General features: G+C 42.3%; 2 protein-coding genes across 3 annotated transcripts in view; one reads left to right on the top strand and one right to left on the bottom strand.

Moving 5' to 3' along the window:
* The window catches only part of PPIP5K1 (diphosphoinositol pentakisphosphate kinase 1), a 508717-nt gene that overhangs the window by 495020 nt on the left and 607 nt on the right, over positions 1-13090 (top strand). The window lies entirely within an intron of this gene.
* MAP1A (microtubule associated protein 1A) overlaps positions 1-13090 on the bottom strand; it is a 228180-nt gene that overhangs the window by 179622 nt on the left and 35468 nt on the right. The window contains exon 2 of the mRNA XM_068275288.1: positions 1086-1187. Within this exon, the coding sequence (XP_068131389.1) occupies positions 1086-1187 (102 nt within the window). The remainder of the gene's footprint in view (positions 1-1085; positions 1188-13090) is intronic.

The following is a 13090-nucleotide window of genomic DNA, read 5'->3' on the forward strand; positions in this document are numbered from 1 at the left end:
ATGCTAATTTTTTGAGAAGATCCTGTATAAGGGAAGCAAAGAAAATATACAAATGTATGCAGTTCTTTGATGTTGTTGAGTCATTACATACTATTTTTTTTTTTTGCCCCTAGTTCTGTTTACTAATGAATAAAATGTTTTTTGCTCTTCCTTAACTCATCTAGGACTGGCAGGCCCCTTAAGGATCAGAGCCTTTTTTCATTTGTTTGAGCTCACTGTGATTGGCTTACAGTGATCATCTGATAAGGAGCCAATAAAACTGGCTCCTTACCAATAGAAAAAACGCTCAGCTGTCACATGACAGCCGCATAAGTGGCTACAACCGATCGGCTCAGGGCCGTGGGAAATTGACGGCGTAGAATGTATCAGAGTTGGGAAGCTGCAACTGCAACGTAGAATCTGTCATATGCAGTCCTGAGCCGGTTAAAATTCATTTTCTGCTACCATCTTTTGCTAAAGGTTAGAGGATAACATTCAACCCAAAAGATGATCAATTTCTTTCTCATCCACTCTGGCAAAACAAGTGATTCCTCTCTGATTTAAATCTAGTCAGAGAGGGATCTATTCCTACTACACAAAGCAAATAGATGTTAATCTGTTGAAACTCAATCAAACCACTCGATTGGGTGTTGATCTACTGCTGCTCCTTCCCTGCCCGCAATCGATCAAGATTTTCCATATGGTCTGATTGATCATTTCGACAGATCTTTGGTACACACGGATTGAAATGACAAATTATGGGAGATGTGCAATAGGTTCCTGTCAGATTCAAGTTCAAATCTGCTGTAAGACGACCAGGAAAATCGATGTGCATATGGCCTGCTTTACAAATATTAGTGAAGATCCAGCGACCATAAGACTCTTATGCATCTTCTTTTATTCCATAGAGGAAATAGATAATCTCTGAATAAGATTTTCACATGACATATGTAAGCAATCATTCATTTCATGCATATTAGTAGCACTGCAGTGTATTACCTAATTGCCCCAATACATAACAGATTACAATTGGATCTCCAATACATAACAGATTACAGTTGGATCTATATGTTTTATTCATATTTGGTAATATAAATGTTTCCAACCTTTGACGTCTGGAGAAAAATGAGCAAGATGTCGGGTCACAAAGAGCTTGAGCTGTGCATCCAGGTCACAGGAAGCAAGACTGATATTCCATGAGCGAATTCCTGTACAGGACATATCAATAGGTTATTATACTGTCATTAGCATAAAACAGCATATATTTCTCACTTATGGCTTTATTACTAACAACAGGGAATAAGGCATACAGTGGAGGTAGACTGGAGGAGATTACTAATAACCTCAATGAAGGTGCTCAGCTGTCACACTCTCTCACTGATGTACAGAAGTGACCATAAACACTGTGGACAGCACCATGGAAACGCAATGGTCCACATGCAATTAACTTTTTCTCCTAAGTTTCCTCCAAGAAATTTTTTTTTTTTATCTTCCACTTAAAATAACTTCCCATCATTTTGCAATTGAAAAAGTACCAAAAGGTAGGTGAACAAATATTATCAAAACTATTTGGAGTATTTTCTTGCTTGTTAATGGTTTAAAAAGCATTTTAGTGACAAGTTAAAACTATCACCTGGCTAGGAGAAAACATAGGAGAAAATGTTACCCTATTTTTTGGACTATAAGACGCACCTAAGTATAGAGGACAAAATCAAGGAAAAAAATATATACTAAACCTGGTGCATCCATGGTGAAGGGTCATCTTGTGGATTATGCCCCCTTTGTACCTCATTCCCCCTTGTACCTCTTATGTCTCCCTGTGTCGTCCTCTGTTACCCTTATGTCCGCCTGTGTCCCCCATGTGTCCGCCTCTGTCCTACTTGTGTCCTCCTCTATGCCCATTTGTGTCCTCTATGCCCCTTTGTGTCCCCATGTGTCCTCTGTTTGTCCCCCCATGTCCCCCTCTGCATGGGAACAGTACAGAAAGTCCCCGAAATTGTGGCGGGTTGGAGGTTCGTATTGGCATGCATTCAAAAGTTAGGAACTCCCTGCATTTGGACTATAAGAAACAGTTACTTTTTTCCCCACTTTTGGGAGAAAGTGAGTCTTATAGTCCAAAAAATACATTGCATATGTGCCCATGTATTCAATAAGGGTAGGAACACACTAGGCCGAATCGTCCTATGAAAAACGCATATGCAATTCTTTTAGGGTAGGAACACATGAGGTGGAATTCCACCTCGTGTGTTCCTACCCTAAAAGAATAGTAAGTGCAAAATGCAATAATGCACCTCAGAAGTAAAGTAAAGTAATTGGGAGCTTCAAAGGGACCCTGAGCAGGCACCGTGGGTAAGCATACCCACGTCTATTTGGTAAAGAGGAGGCACTAACCAGCCCCTTATTTAAGCACTCCTGCCCCCGGGCTGTCCATTACATTGGATCAGGGTCTCTGACATAAAGTCGCGCTGTGGCCCGGAATAGGATGCCTGCGGCTCTCTGCGCATGCACAAGCTTCCTGGTTTCTTACCAATCCCTCTGCCACGTATCATATTGCGGTTCAGGCGTGGAGGGGAGGAAGAATCCAGCAAGCCTGCGAATAGAAGGCGTCCTATTTTGGGTCACAGCGCGACTTTATGTCAGAGTCTCTGATTCAATGTAATGGATAGCAGCCACTCTGAGAGCAGGAGTGCTTAGATAAGGGGCCGGTGAGTGTCTCAGAGCGCTTAGATAAGGAGCCGGTGTGTCTCCTCTTTACCAAATAGACATGGGTATGCTCATATGATTATCCATGACATCTGCTCAGGGTCCCTTCAAGTATTTGCACTTTGCAATTTTATGCAAGAAGACATTTTTGTCCATTTTGTCCACTCTTTTCATCTCAAACCACAGCACTTTTTCCAAGATGCCGGCTATTGAAGTTACAGAGGCCATACTTATAGAGGAACTCCAGTGAAAATAATGTAATAAAAAAGTGCTTCATTTTTACAAGAATTAAATATAAATGTTTTAGTCAACGTTTGTCCATTGTAAAATATTTCCACTCCCTGATTTACATTCTGACATTTATCACATGGTGACATTTTTACTGCTGGCAGGTGATATCAGTGGAAGGAGATGCTGCTTGCTTTTTAGCAGTTGGAAACAGCTGTAAACAGCTGCTATTTCCCACAATGCAACAAGGCATCCCCCAGTGTGATGTCAGAACCATGGTCCTGACATCACACTGTGGGAGGGGTTTCACCACAATATCAGCCATACAGAGCCCCCTGATGATCTGTTTGTGAAAAGGAAAAGATTTTTTATGGGAAAGAGGGTATCAGCTACTGATTGGGATGAAGTTCAATTCTTGGTTACGGTTTCTCTTTAAGTTTGCATATGGTAAGCTAGCAAAAACTGACTGCCAACCTACCAGGATTATCCCCTAGAAACTGAAAAGCAAGGTTTGCAAAAAGCCTTCAGGGCCTGTTTGAGGCTACATACTTTAGCTGGCAATGTGTCAATGCCCATGGTGTTGTTCACCTTTCTTGCTGTCTACAAAAGATTTTGCATGCAACAGATGGTTGGCTAAACCGTGGATCTGGAGGTGTGTTTAGCTTCTAAGTGCAACAATGGTTAATTTGCATATATTCAGCAGTGATGCACTGGGAGACATCTCAGAGCTCACTCCAACCTGAATTATCGCAAATTCTTTGTTTTAAGAAAGCAACATTTTGCTTTCCATAACATTTTAGTAAGGGGGCTTTTAGGACCATTGTAGCCCCTTACACACTCCAATGAGTTCTGGTTCACCATGAGCTTGCTGGTTAGTCTGTATCGGAACAGATATGGATTAAATATTGCAATGTATATAGCTGATCTAGTGGGGGTTATTCTTTTTCTTTACATAACTGAAGTTACAATTTGAAGGAGAAAGTCCACAACAAAAGGTATGGGCAGGCACACAGGATCAATAAGTAGTATGTAAAAGTGAGAATTGTGAATGCACCAGCTTGGTACAACACTCCAATGTGCTCTAAGCATGCAGTCAAAGGTGCTAAGCAAAACAACAAGATCCAGAGTCGCTTGGTACTATGTAGAGTGTTTCTTGCCAATAAACTGTATGACAGCTGACATCCAGTGAAAATATATATTCATACAATTGATGTGAGCATGATACTTATTGTTGATGGCAGTGGCGGGCTGTCTTGGTGAAACGTGGGCGCCATCGCGTGCATGGCCTGACGACCCTTTCGCTTTAAGCAAGCTTTCTCTGAGGCACTAGCGTGGACGTACACTAGTGGACACTAGAGCCTCAGAGGAAGCTTGCTTAAAGTTAAACGGTCGTCAGGCCATGCACGCGATGGCACCCACGGTTCACCCAGACACCCTGCCACTGCCATCAATGATAAGTATAATGCTCACAGCAATTGTATGAATATATGTTTTCACTGGATGTCAGCTGTCATACTGTTTATTGGCAATAAACACTCGACATAGTACCAAGCGACTCTGGATCTTGTTGTTTTACAATTTAAAGGAGTACTGTAACCTGTAAAAAGAAATGAGTTCAATTTACCTGGGGCTTCTTTCGCCCCCCCGCAGATGTCCTGTGCCCGCGCCGGGAAAAAACAATCCTCCGATCTATGCCACGGAGAGTCTCGTCACCACCTCCAATGTGTTGTTCCAGCTCCTTTGCCTGTTGCTGGCCCACTAAAGGGTCATCATGCTGTGTGTACAAAAACTCATGCAACATCTTTTCTCTTCTAGATGGAACAGATAACTGGAGCGCAGACAAATTTTGGCGCCTCTTAAATAGTGGCCCCACGCCCTCTATCTAGCGGCCGTCCCAATTTCTTTCATATGTTAAGGCTAGGCAAGGGGGTTAGGGAGCAGGAGGGGGTGAGGTTAGATGACCACAGAGTTTAGGTTAGTTGGCCACTAGGGTGGGCTTTTGTTGGGCACACACTGGGGGGCTATAAAGGTTAGTTACCCACCACTGGGGGCTAGGGTAAGGCACCCAACAGGGGGACTAAGGTTAGGCACCACTCTCTGTGTGAGAGTAGGGAGAGGTTAGGTCATAGTGACATATCTGTAAATATTACTGATATTTCACTATTTGAATTAAGTAGTAGAATATTGGTGCCCTTAAAACCATTTTTTTAATCGATTATCTAAGTGCCCAAATAAGCTTGCAGCGCTTTTAAATGTCCACCTTCTAGATGTCTGCACAGTGCTTTGCTGTCAGTTGCAGACACAGTTTTTCTTCTTAATTTTACTATGCAGGACAAAAATTGTGCTTTAAATGATTTTTCCATGAATACAGTGAATTGTAGAATGATATAAAACTAGCAGTTATGGCAATCTTTCCATGCCATTTGTATTACATTGTTTACTGTATTGTAAGCTGCAATATCTACCCTAATGGAATATTTTATGGCAGGACTTGTAATAAACTCCACTAATATCAGTTTTCAGAAACACTATCCATATTCATTTTTTCCTACACTAATTCTAGATGGTTAAAAATAGATTGCACTGACCTTTTTACTTCAGATCAAGTAGAAAAATAAGAATCCTTAAAGTGAATTCTAACTTTTCTAGACGAAAAATGGATTTTAACAAAATACATATACTTACATGGGGGTTTACCAGTGCAGGTAGTACATATAATACTTACTGGGCTTTACGCACATTGCACAATGCATTAATAAATCTGTGTAAGGCCTGGAACCCACTAGCAGAACTTTTCTAAGTGCATGAGATTTGAAAAGCTCTTCCTATGTAATGCTCTGGAGAATTTTTAAAAAATCACATCCTTCAAGTGTGAAGGGATTACACCCATAGACAGGGCCGGGCCGAGGCAGAGACGAGAGAGGCTCTAGCCTCAGGGCGCAGTGTAGGAGGGGGCGCACAACTCCCTCAGTTATCATTCCCCCATTGTGTTTGATGCAGAGAGAAATAAGAAAAGGGGATACATGGCAGTGACTGCAAGGCCCATATGCAATTCACTTTTTCTCCTGAGTTTTCTCTTACGAGATAATTTTGCATCTTCAATTTAAAACAACTCTTTAACACTTTGCAATAGAAAAAGTACCAAAAGGTAGGTGAAAAATTACAGTAATTTTTTTTTTGAGTATTTGTGTGCTTACTGGTGGTTTAAAGAGGATTTTATTTTAAGTTATGAAAATATCACCTAGGAGAAAACTCAGGTGAAAAGTGAATTGCATATGGCTGCAAGTCAGATAACTAGAGATGAAGGTGCTGGGGGCCCTGGGACGCCTCTTAGTCTAATAGCAATCAGTGTGCGACGGCTGGGGTGGGAGGGATGGAGGGGCGCACTTTGGTGTCTCAGCCTTGGGTGCCTTGTTCACATTGCGTTCGGCTTGCGTGATAGTCCGCGGAGGGCTTTTTTTCCGCATTTTTTAAAGCATTTTCTGTCAATTTTCTGTGTGTTTTCTCGTTTTTGTGGGCGTTTTTGTAAGCACTTTTGCAGAGCACTTCCTGTTGTCCCTATCACAATGTATGGCGCCAATATTTTATTTGGAAATAAAGGTGCATTTTTTCAGTTTTGCATCCATCACTATTTACAAACTTGTAATTAAAAAACTGTTCGTAGTATACCCTCTTTACATGCATATTAACCTCCCTGCCGGTATGATTTACATGCGGCGCACACGGCCACGGGAGGGGTTTTTTTGCCCTTTTTTTTTTTTTTTTTTTTAGCATGTAGCTAGCCTAGCGCTAGCTACATGCTTCCCCCCTCACTGCGGTGTCCACCCAGCCCCTCCGATGCCCTCCGGCGTATAATCCCAACAGGAAATGCCGTTCTGAATGGGATTTCCTGTATGGGCTTCCCCCGTCGCCATGGCGATGATCGCGATGACGTCATCGACGTCAGACGCGGACCCGATCCAAATCCAAATGATGCAAATCAAATCCTCCTGCGCGGCATAGCCCGAGCTGAGCTCGTGCTTACCGCCAGGGAGGTTAAAAAAGTTCAGACCCTTAGGTAACTATTTATGTTTTTTTGGTTGTTGTGTTTTTTTTATTGTAATTTTTTTTTTCCATTAAAAATTTTATTTGAATAATTTTTGGTGTGGGAAATAAACAGTTAACTTTATATGTAATAATGTGTGTTTATTACATTTTTTTTTTGCTTCTTCTCGCTTCCAGGAAGCGAGAAGGGGACGAAAACTTTTTCTGATAAGAGACCGTAGTTTTTTCTGCAGGGGACTTAGATCGATGAACCATGTTCCCGTTCATTGATCTCAGGGCTAACGGGGAACGGCACGGAGCACGCACGGGAGCGCGGAACTACCGGTAGATCGCGATCGACCTATTGGGCACCCCTGCTTTAAAGCATCAGTTCAACCAAAATTAAGACTTGTGCAGGAGAACAGAGGTGCCAAAAAGATAAAAGGAAGCTAAATGAGCTTAAAAACCAAATTCTTGGTAAATAGAGGAGGTAGTGGTGGACTTACCTCCTCCAAGTAGACACACAACGACTGTAGTGAAGACAGTCAATATATTTTATTTATGAACTCCAAATATGCAACGCGTTTCGCAGGTTTGATTCCGCTTCATCAGGCAATAACAACGGAGCAATAGCATATGTGGTCAGTAGAAGAGCCCGGCACATCTGACAGAGGTGCTTTTTATCCTTTTGGCGCCTCTGTTCTCCTGCATAATATTGAGTCCACCCTGGGTGGAGGGTTGAACCCCTTTTTTCTCACCTACAGAGAGCGACTTCTTATTGCTGAGTGGGGTCAGGAAAATCTCCCCACCTGCCTTTACAGTGGTTGCCTAATGGTAACCCTGGTTTGTGAGTATTAATATTTACTCTATCTAGTAACCATTTACCAGTACATATTACACTATTGGGGCTCTTGGTGTTCCTTGTTTTTAAAATTAAGACTTGAGTTCTGTTGAAATTAAGGTTGCCCGTTTAAAGGAATACATAGAATATTGGTAGTTATAACTATGCACCTTGTTCCCAATACATCAGCCTGCCATGATCATGACCAAGGTGTCTCAGTATTCTTGTCGCAACAAGAGCAGAAGACCACAGAGGCTCCTACATGAGTGGGCCAGGTCAGTATCTCGTATAATATAATTTCAATCAATAGACAATTATAAAGATACTAGTAGACCCAAGCCCACACGCAACTGCCCGCCCACCCACCTCGCTCCCTGGTCCCTCCAGCTGTCCGTTACTGCGCACATGCGCAGTAACAAAATAACAGGGACACAGGGACGCTGCATAACTGCTGGACGCAGCGACACAGGCTCACTATTATATAGGATGAGAAAACTCACCCTACCTACCAGCTTCTATTTGTAAGCAAAGCAGCATTATGAAGTGGATTAACCATCATTTCTTAGCTCAGAAGTGCACTGATGAGCTCCCTACTTGTAGCGACCTAATGACAATAAAAAACATAGAATTGCAGCAATTTTTCCATAGTAAGCAAGCACCCGAGACACCTAGAGGTGAGAAGATGCCAGCACCAGAAGGTAATAAGGGAGCCAGCTTTCTCACCTCCCCTACTGATAGGAATTATGCTCATGGTTGTCAGCAAAGTACACAAAAATGGAAATGCACTTGAGCAGTCACAAGAATGGTTACAGAATATCAGTCAGTACTATAGCACAACACCATCACACTTCTCACAATTAATTATTTTATCTTGGTAGACTTGAATTATGCATTACAGACACCCAGAGGTACAGTATATATGCCATCTAATAGGCTGACGAGTGTATGTGTATGTATCTCTCCCTCTCTTTTTTTTGTTTCCCTTTTTTTGTGTTTGTGTGGTTTTGATCGCGTGGACATGTCAGCAGTCCTAAAGGAATTTGCTTTAGCAAACTGGTCCACACATTTTAGGGTTTTCTAATTTCTACTGCATCCTAATTTCTACCTCATTCATAACTTCAATCAGTTATGCACACGGCTGCAAGACTCAGCCATTCTTCTCACCGCATCTCCCCTCTGTAAATCCCTGCACTGGCTTCCTATCCAGTTCAGGATGAGTTTCAAGATTCTATGCCTGCTGTATAAATCTGTGCACAAAACCTGCCCTACCTACATCTCAGAGCTTGTTCACAGGTATACACCAAGTCGTCCCCTCCAGTCCTCCAACGATCTTTGCCTAACTGCACCATGCATTTCCCACTCCCATGCGGGCCTGCAGAATTTCTCAAGAGCCGCCCCCACCCTGTGGAACTCCCTTCCACCGCCATCAGATTTGCTCCCTCCTTCAACACATTCAAGCAAGCCCTCAAAACCTACCTCTTTAAGATGGCCTACACACCCCTTACCACACAGCAACTCTCTACTGAATATTTATTCCACAGCCCTACCTAGTGTGTCCACCTGCCCCCCTCCCCATTATACTGTAAACCTCTGGCAGGGTCTTCCCTTCCCCAGTGTAGTCTACATGATCATGTGCTCCTTTCCTATGACAGCCGGCAGCCGCGTACTTGTATTACTGGGCCTGTCATCCTTTGTATCGTTGTATGTATTTATTGTCCAGCCCTGCATAACATGTTGGCACTTTATAAATACAATAAATAATAATAATAATCCTTTGGGATTTTTTAGCTTGTTTTTGTAAGTGTTGTAGACATGCTTTTTTCAGGTTAGGTTCACAGTGGTCAGTTAAATAATGCACACATTATAATTAATAATAATGTTTTAATGACGGTGAACTGCAGACTGGACATGGACTTTAATACAAAGCCTGCATGCAGCGAGTTAGAATAATGTGATGAGTAATACTGTGAACAGCCCCATAGAATGGTACGGGCAGTGAGTTGGTATGCAGAATTATTCTGCAACATAACTAACCACTGTGAACTGGGCCTTACAGTTTGCTGCAATATAGTTAAATATTTTATAGCTATGCCATATCTCAACGCACGACAGGCGCAAACGGGAAGTCAAGCGATCTTGGTACTTTGCGCAGAGTCATCGGAGATCTTAAACATCCGATTTCCTGTGGTGCTTGTTAATCGGTGAGCAATGCTAAGTGACGCTTGCGTGATCATGTGCCTGTAGCCACGTCGCAAGATCACAAAAATGTGCGCTCTTGTTGGTCGTCGGGAAAAGCGTCAGTAAAATTGCGAGGTGGGTACACAGCTTTAAACGGTTCCCAGTTGTTCCATTAGAAACTACTGATTCAGTAAACTTTTCTACTGAGAGGTTTTTTTAAAACTTTCCTATAAAAATAGCTTTTCAGCTACTTTCTTACTTACTATACTCTGCAAAAGGCTTTATACAAAGAAGGTGAGAAAAAGATCAATGATAACCCATGTGCCTCAGGGCCATTTTATTGATAAGGGTTTGAAACATGTCCTGTGAGAAAACTCAGAGAAAGGTAAATTGAATCAGGGCCATGTCCTTATCCACATCACATTGAAGGTGCCCATCTATACATATACTGTAATTTGCCCATTCAATCCCATGCAGATTCAATCATTCTGATGAAATTGGATGGGAATCGATTCCATTAGATGATCGATATGATTGATTCTGGCCAAAAATTGATCAAAAGTATCGATCAGATAGGCTCCAAAATCAAGGTCAATTTGCGGTGGGATAGGAGCAGCGGACAATTGATAGGCCATAGCGTTGCATTTGCATTTAACAGTGGAACACTCCAGTCCAATCGATTTTCAATAGATTCCCCTCTGGAATCCATTAAAAATTGATTTGCTGTGTGTGGTAGGAATTGATTCCACATGAATCGATTCCCTTCTAAAAGGTTTTGTTTATATATTATCGATTGAATATTGGGTGGAAATCTAAAAAATGTATGACTAGCTTTAGAGATCGATTCAGAGACATTTCGGCACGCTGCAGTACACTCAGCATTTATCACTGGTGGGTATGGCAGCTTACTAGCAATTCAGTTCCGCATGAGCATGAGGTTGACCTCATCTATGAGCTGGGATGTTACGAGTAAGGCCCCATTCACACCTAAAAGCGCAAAACTTGCAGGAGTGATTTTTACGCGATTAACGCGGAAAAATCACTGGACACTGCAGCGTTTTGGGAGCGATTGCGATTAGCGGTGCTATGCAAGCTAATCGCGATCGCTAATCGCGATTTGCCGGCAAAGCACTACGTGTTACACGTTTGTGGTTAACGCTAACCGCAAACACGGCAAAACACTACCATAGGCTTACACGGGCTAGCGTTTTTAAAAACCACTAGTGTTTTGCACTGAGTGGGAATCGTGCGATTCCCGCTCAAGTGTGATTTTCTATTTATACCTAGCGATTTTTGGAGCGTTTTTGTGTAGGATTTTTTTATTTTAGGTACAGTACAACTGCTCTAATCTAGTGCTTTTCACAGTGATTTTCCAATTTGCTATATTTAATAGCTAAGGCTAAATCGCCTCAGAAAAGCTCAAAAATGCTGCAGGATCCGCGTTTGCATTTTGGGAAAAAAAAATTCACCACCCTCTGGTGTGATCCATCTTATTCAAATACATTAGCCAAGGGTTTTTCAAAGCGCTAGCGTTTTTAAAATGCTCAGAAGCGCTCTTGGTGTGCACCAGTTCTAAGGCCTCATTCCCATTGTGTTCCGCTCGCGTGTCTGTCCGCGTTGGGCTTTTTTAGAGGCAATTTTTTTTCCTCTCCCGGCGCTTGGGTGGGCGATGCGGTTTTGTTAAAAATGCTTTTTTTCTAAGCGCTTTTCACAAGCGTTTTTTTAATTCACTCCCTGACGCAAGTCAGGAAGTGAACTCTTTGACCTGGAAAACAATAAATACAATGGGCTTGATTCACAAAAGAGTGCTAACTCTTTTTAACGATAACGTTTTTGTGCGCAAATGCGAATTTCCTTTTCTTGTGAAAATTCGCATTTGCGCGCAAAAACGTTATCGTTTTGCACAAAAATTTGCGAGCGTGCGCAATGCGAAAATTCGCGCGAAAACGGCCGTGCTAACAGTTAGCACTCTTTTGTGAATCAAGCCCAATGTATTTATTCTTGAAAACGCTCATGCAATCGCTGCACAAAGTGATTTTGTGAGCGTTTTGCGTTTTTCCTATACTTTCCATTGAGGCGGAATCGCCTCAAAAATGGCCCACGCGCCACTTATCTGCGCGAATCGGAAACAAACCGCTCAGATGTGAACTTTGTCATAGAGAATCATTGCACAAGCGCTTTCAGGGCAATTTTGAAAATCACCAGCGCTTAAAAAATCTCAAAAACACCCCTAGTGTGAACAAGCCCTGAGCTGCATTTGCTTGAGATTATTTGCTCAGTGACTGTAGTTTAAAAAGCTTTTCATGGTGCTGAATATGTTCAACTTTCGAAGGTCTGAAAAAAAAATGAACATGGTCTTCACGAAACCAACATTAGACTTAGCCCCCCCCCCCCCACACACCATCAGAGCATGGAGTTCCCACTAGCTTATACACCAGCTACCACATCTGTCAGCATGGTGCGTGGCCTGAGATAGAGGGGTAACAAAGCCTTTCTCTCCTCCACCCACACTGCTGATGGGCACAGAAACTCTTCAGGCAAGTCTCTCAGTCCAAATCCTTATCCAAGGTTTAGGATATTATCCAATCGCCTCAAAATCAGACCAATTACATATGTATAGGATTCTCCTGGGACCTTTTACATATTTGTCAAAGTGTGTAAATGTAAAGTCGAAAGAGGCACAGCTTGCTGTAGTAGTGTTCCTACAAGTCTTTGGTGTTCTTCTCCGCAGCCCCTTGTTCATCAGCAGGTGAGAGTGCAGCTTGGTTCCATTCTTGTTGATAGAATGATTCTCTGTGCATTGCCTGCAGTCTTTTGTCTTGCTTGAAGAGTCTCTTGAAAGTTTCTATCCTCTTTCAACATGACCGCTTACCTAGCTTGTTGCTGCCAGCTCCTCATCTATTGATAGACTTATCCAGGGGTAGCAACAGGCAGACTTTGCTGGTCATATATGTTGCAGCAGGAAATTCAGAGGCCTATTTACAGATTCTGTTACTAGCTGGAAAGAAATGTAAATAAGGCCTTCTGAATTTGTTGCTGTTGCACCCTATATGAGCAGCTATATCCGTCCAACGCAATCCCCAACAGCATTAAAGAGGAACTCCAGTGAAAATAACGTAATGAAAAAAGAGCTTAATT

Source organism: Hyperolius riggenbachi, chromosome 3 (genome assembly GCF_040937935.1).
Source record: "Hyperolius riggenbachi isolate aHypRig1 chromosome 3, aHypRig1.pri, whole genome shotgun sequence".
NCBI classification, from domain to species: Eukaryota; Metazoa; Chordata; class Amphibia; order Anura; family Hyperoliidae; genus Hyperolius; species Hyperolius riggenbachi.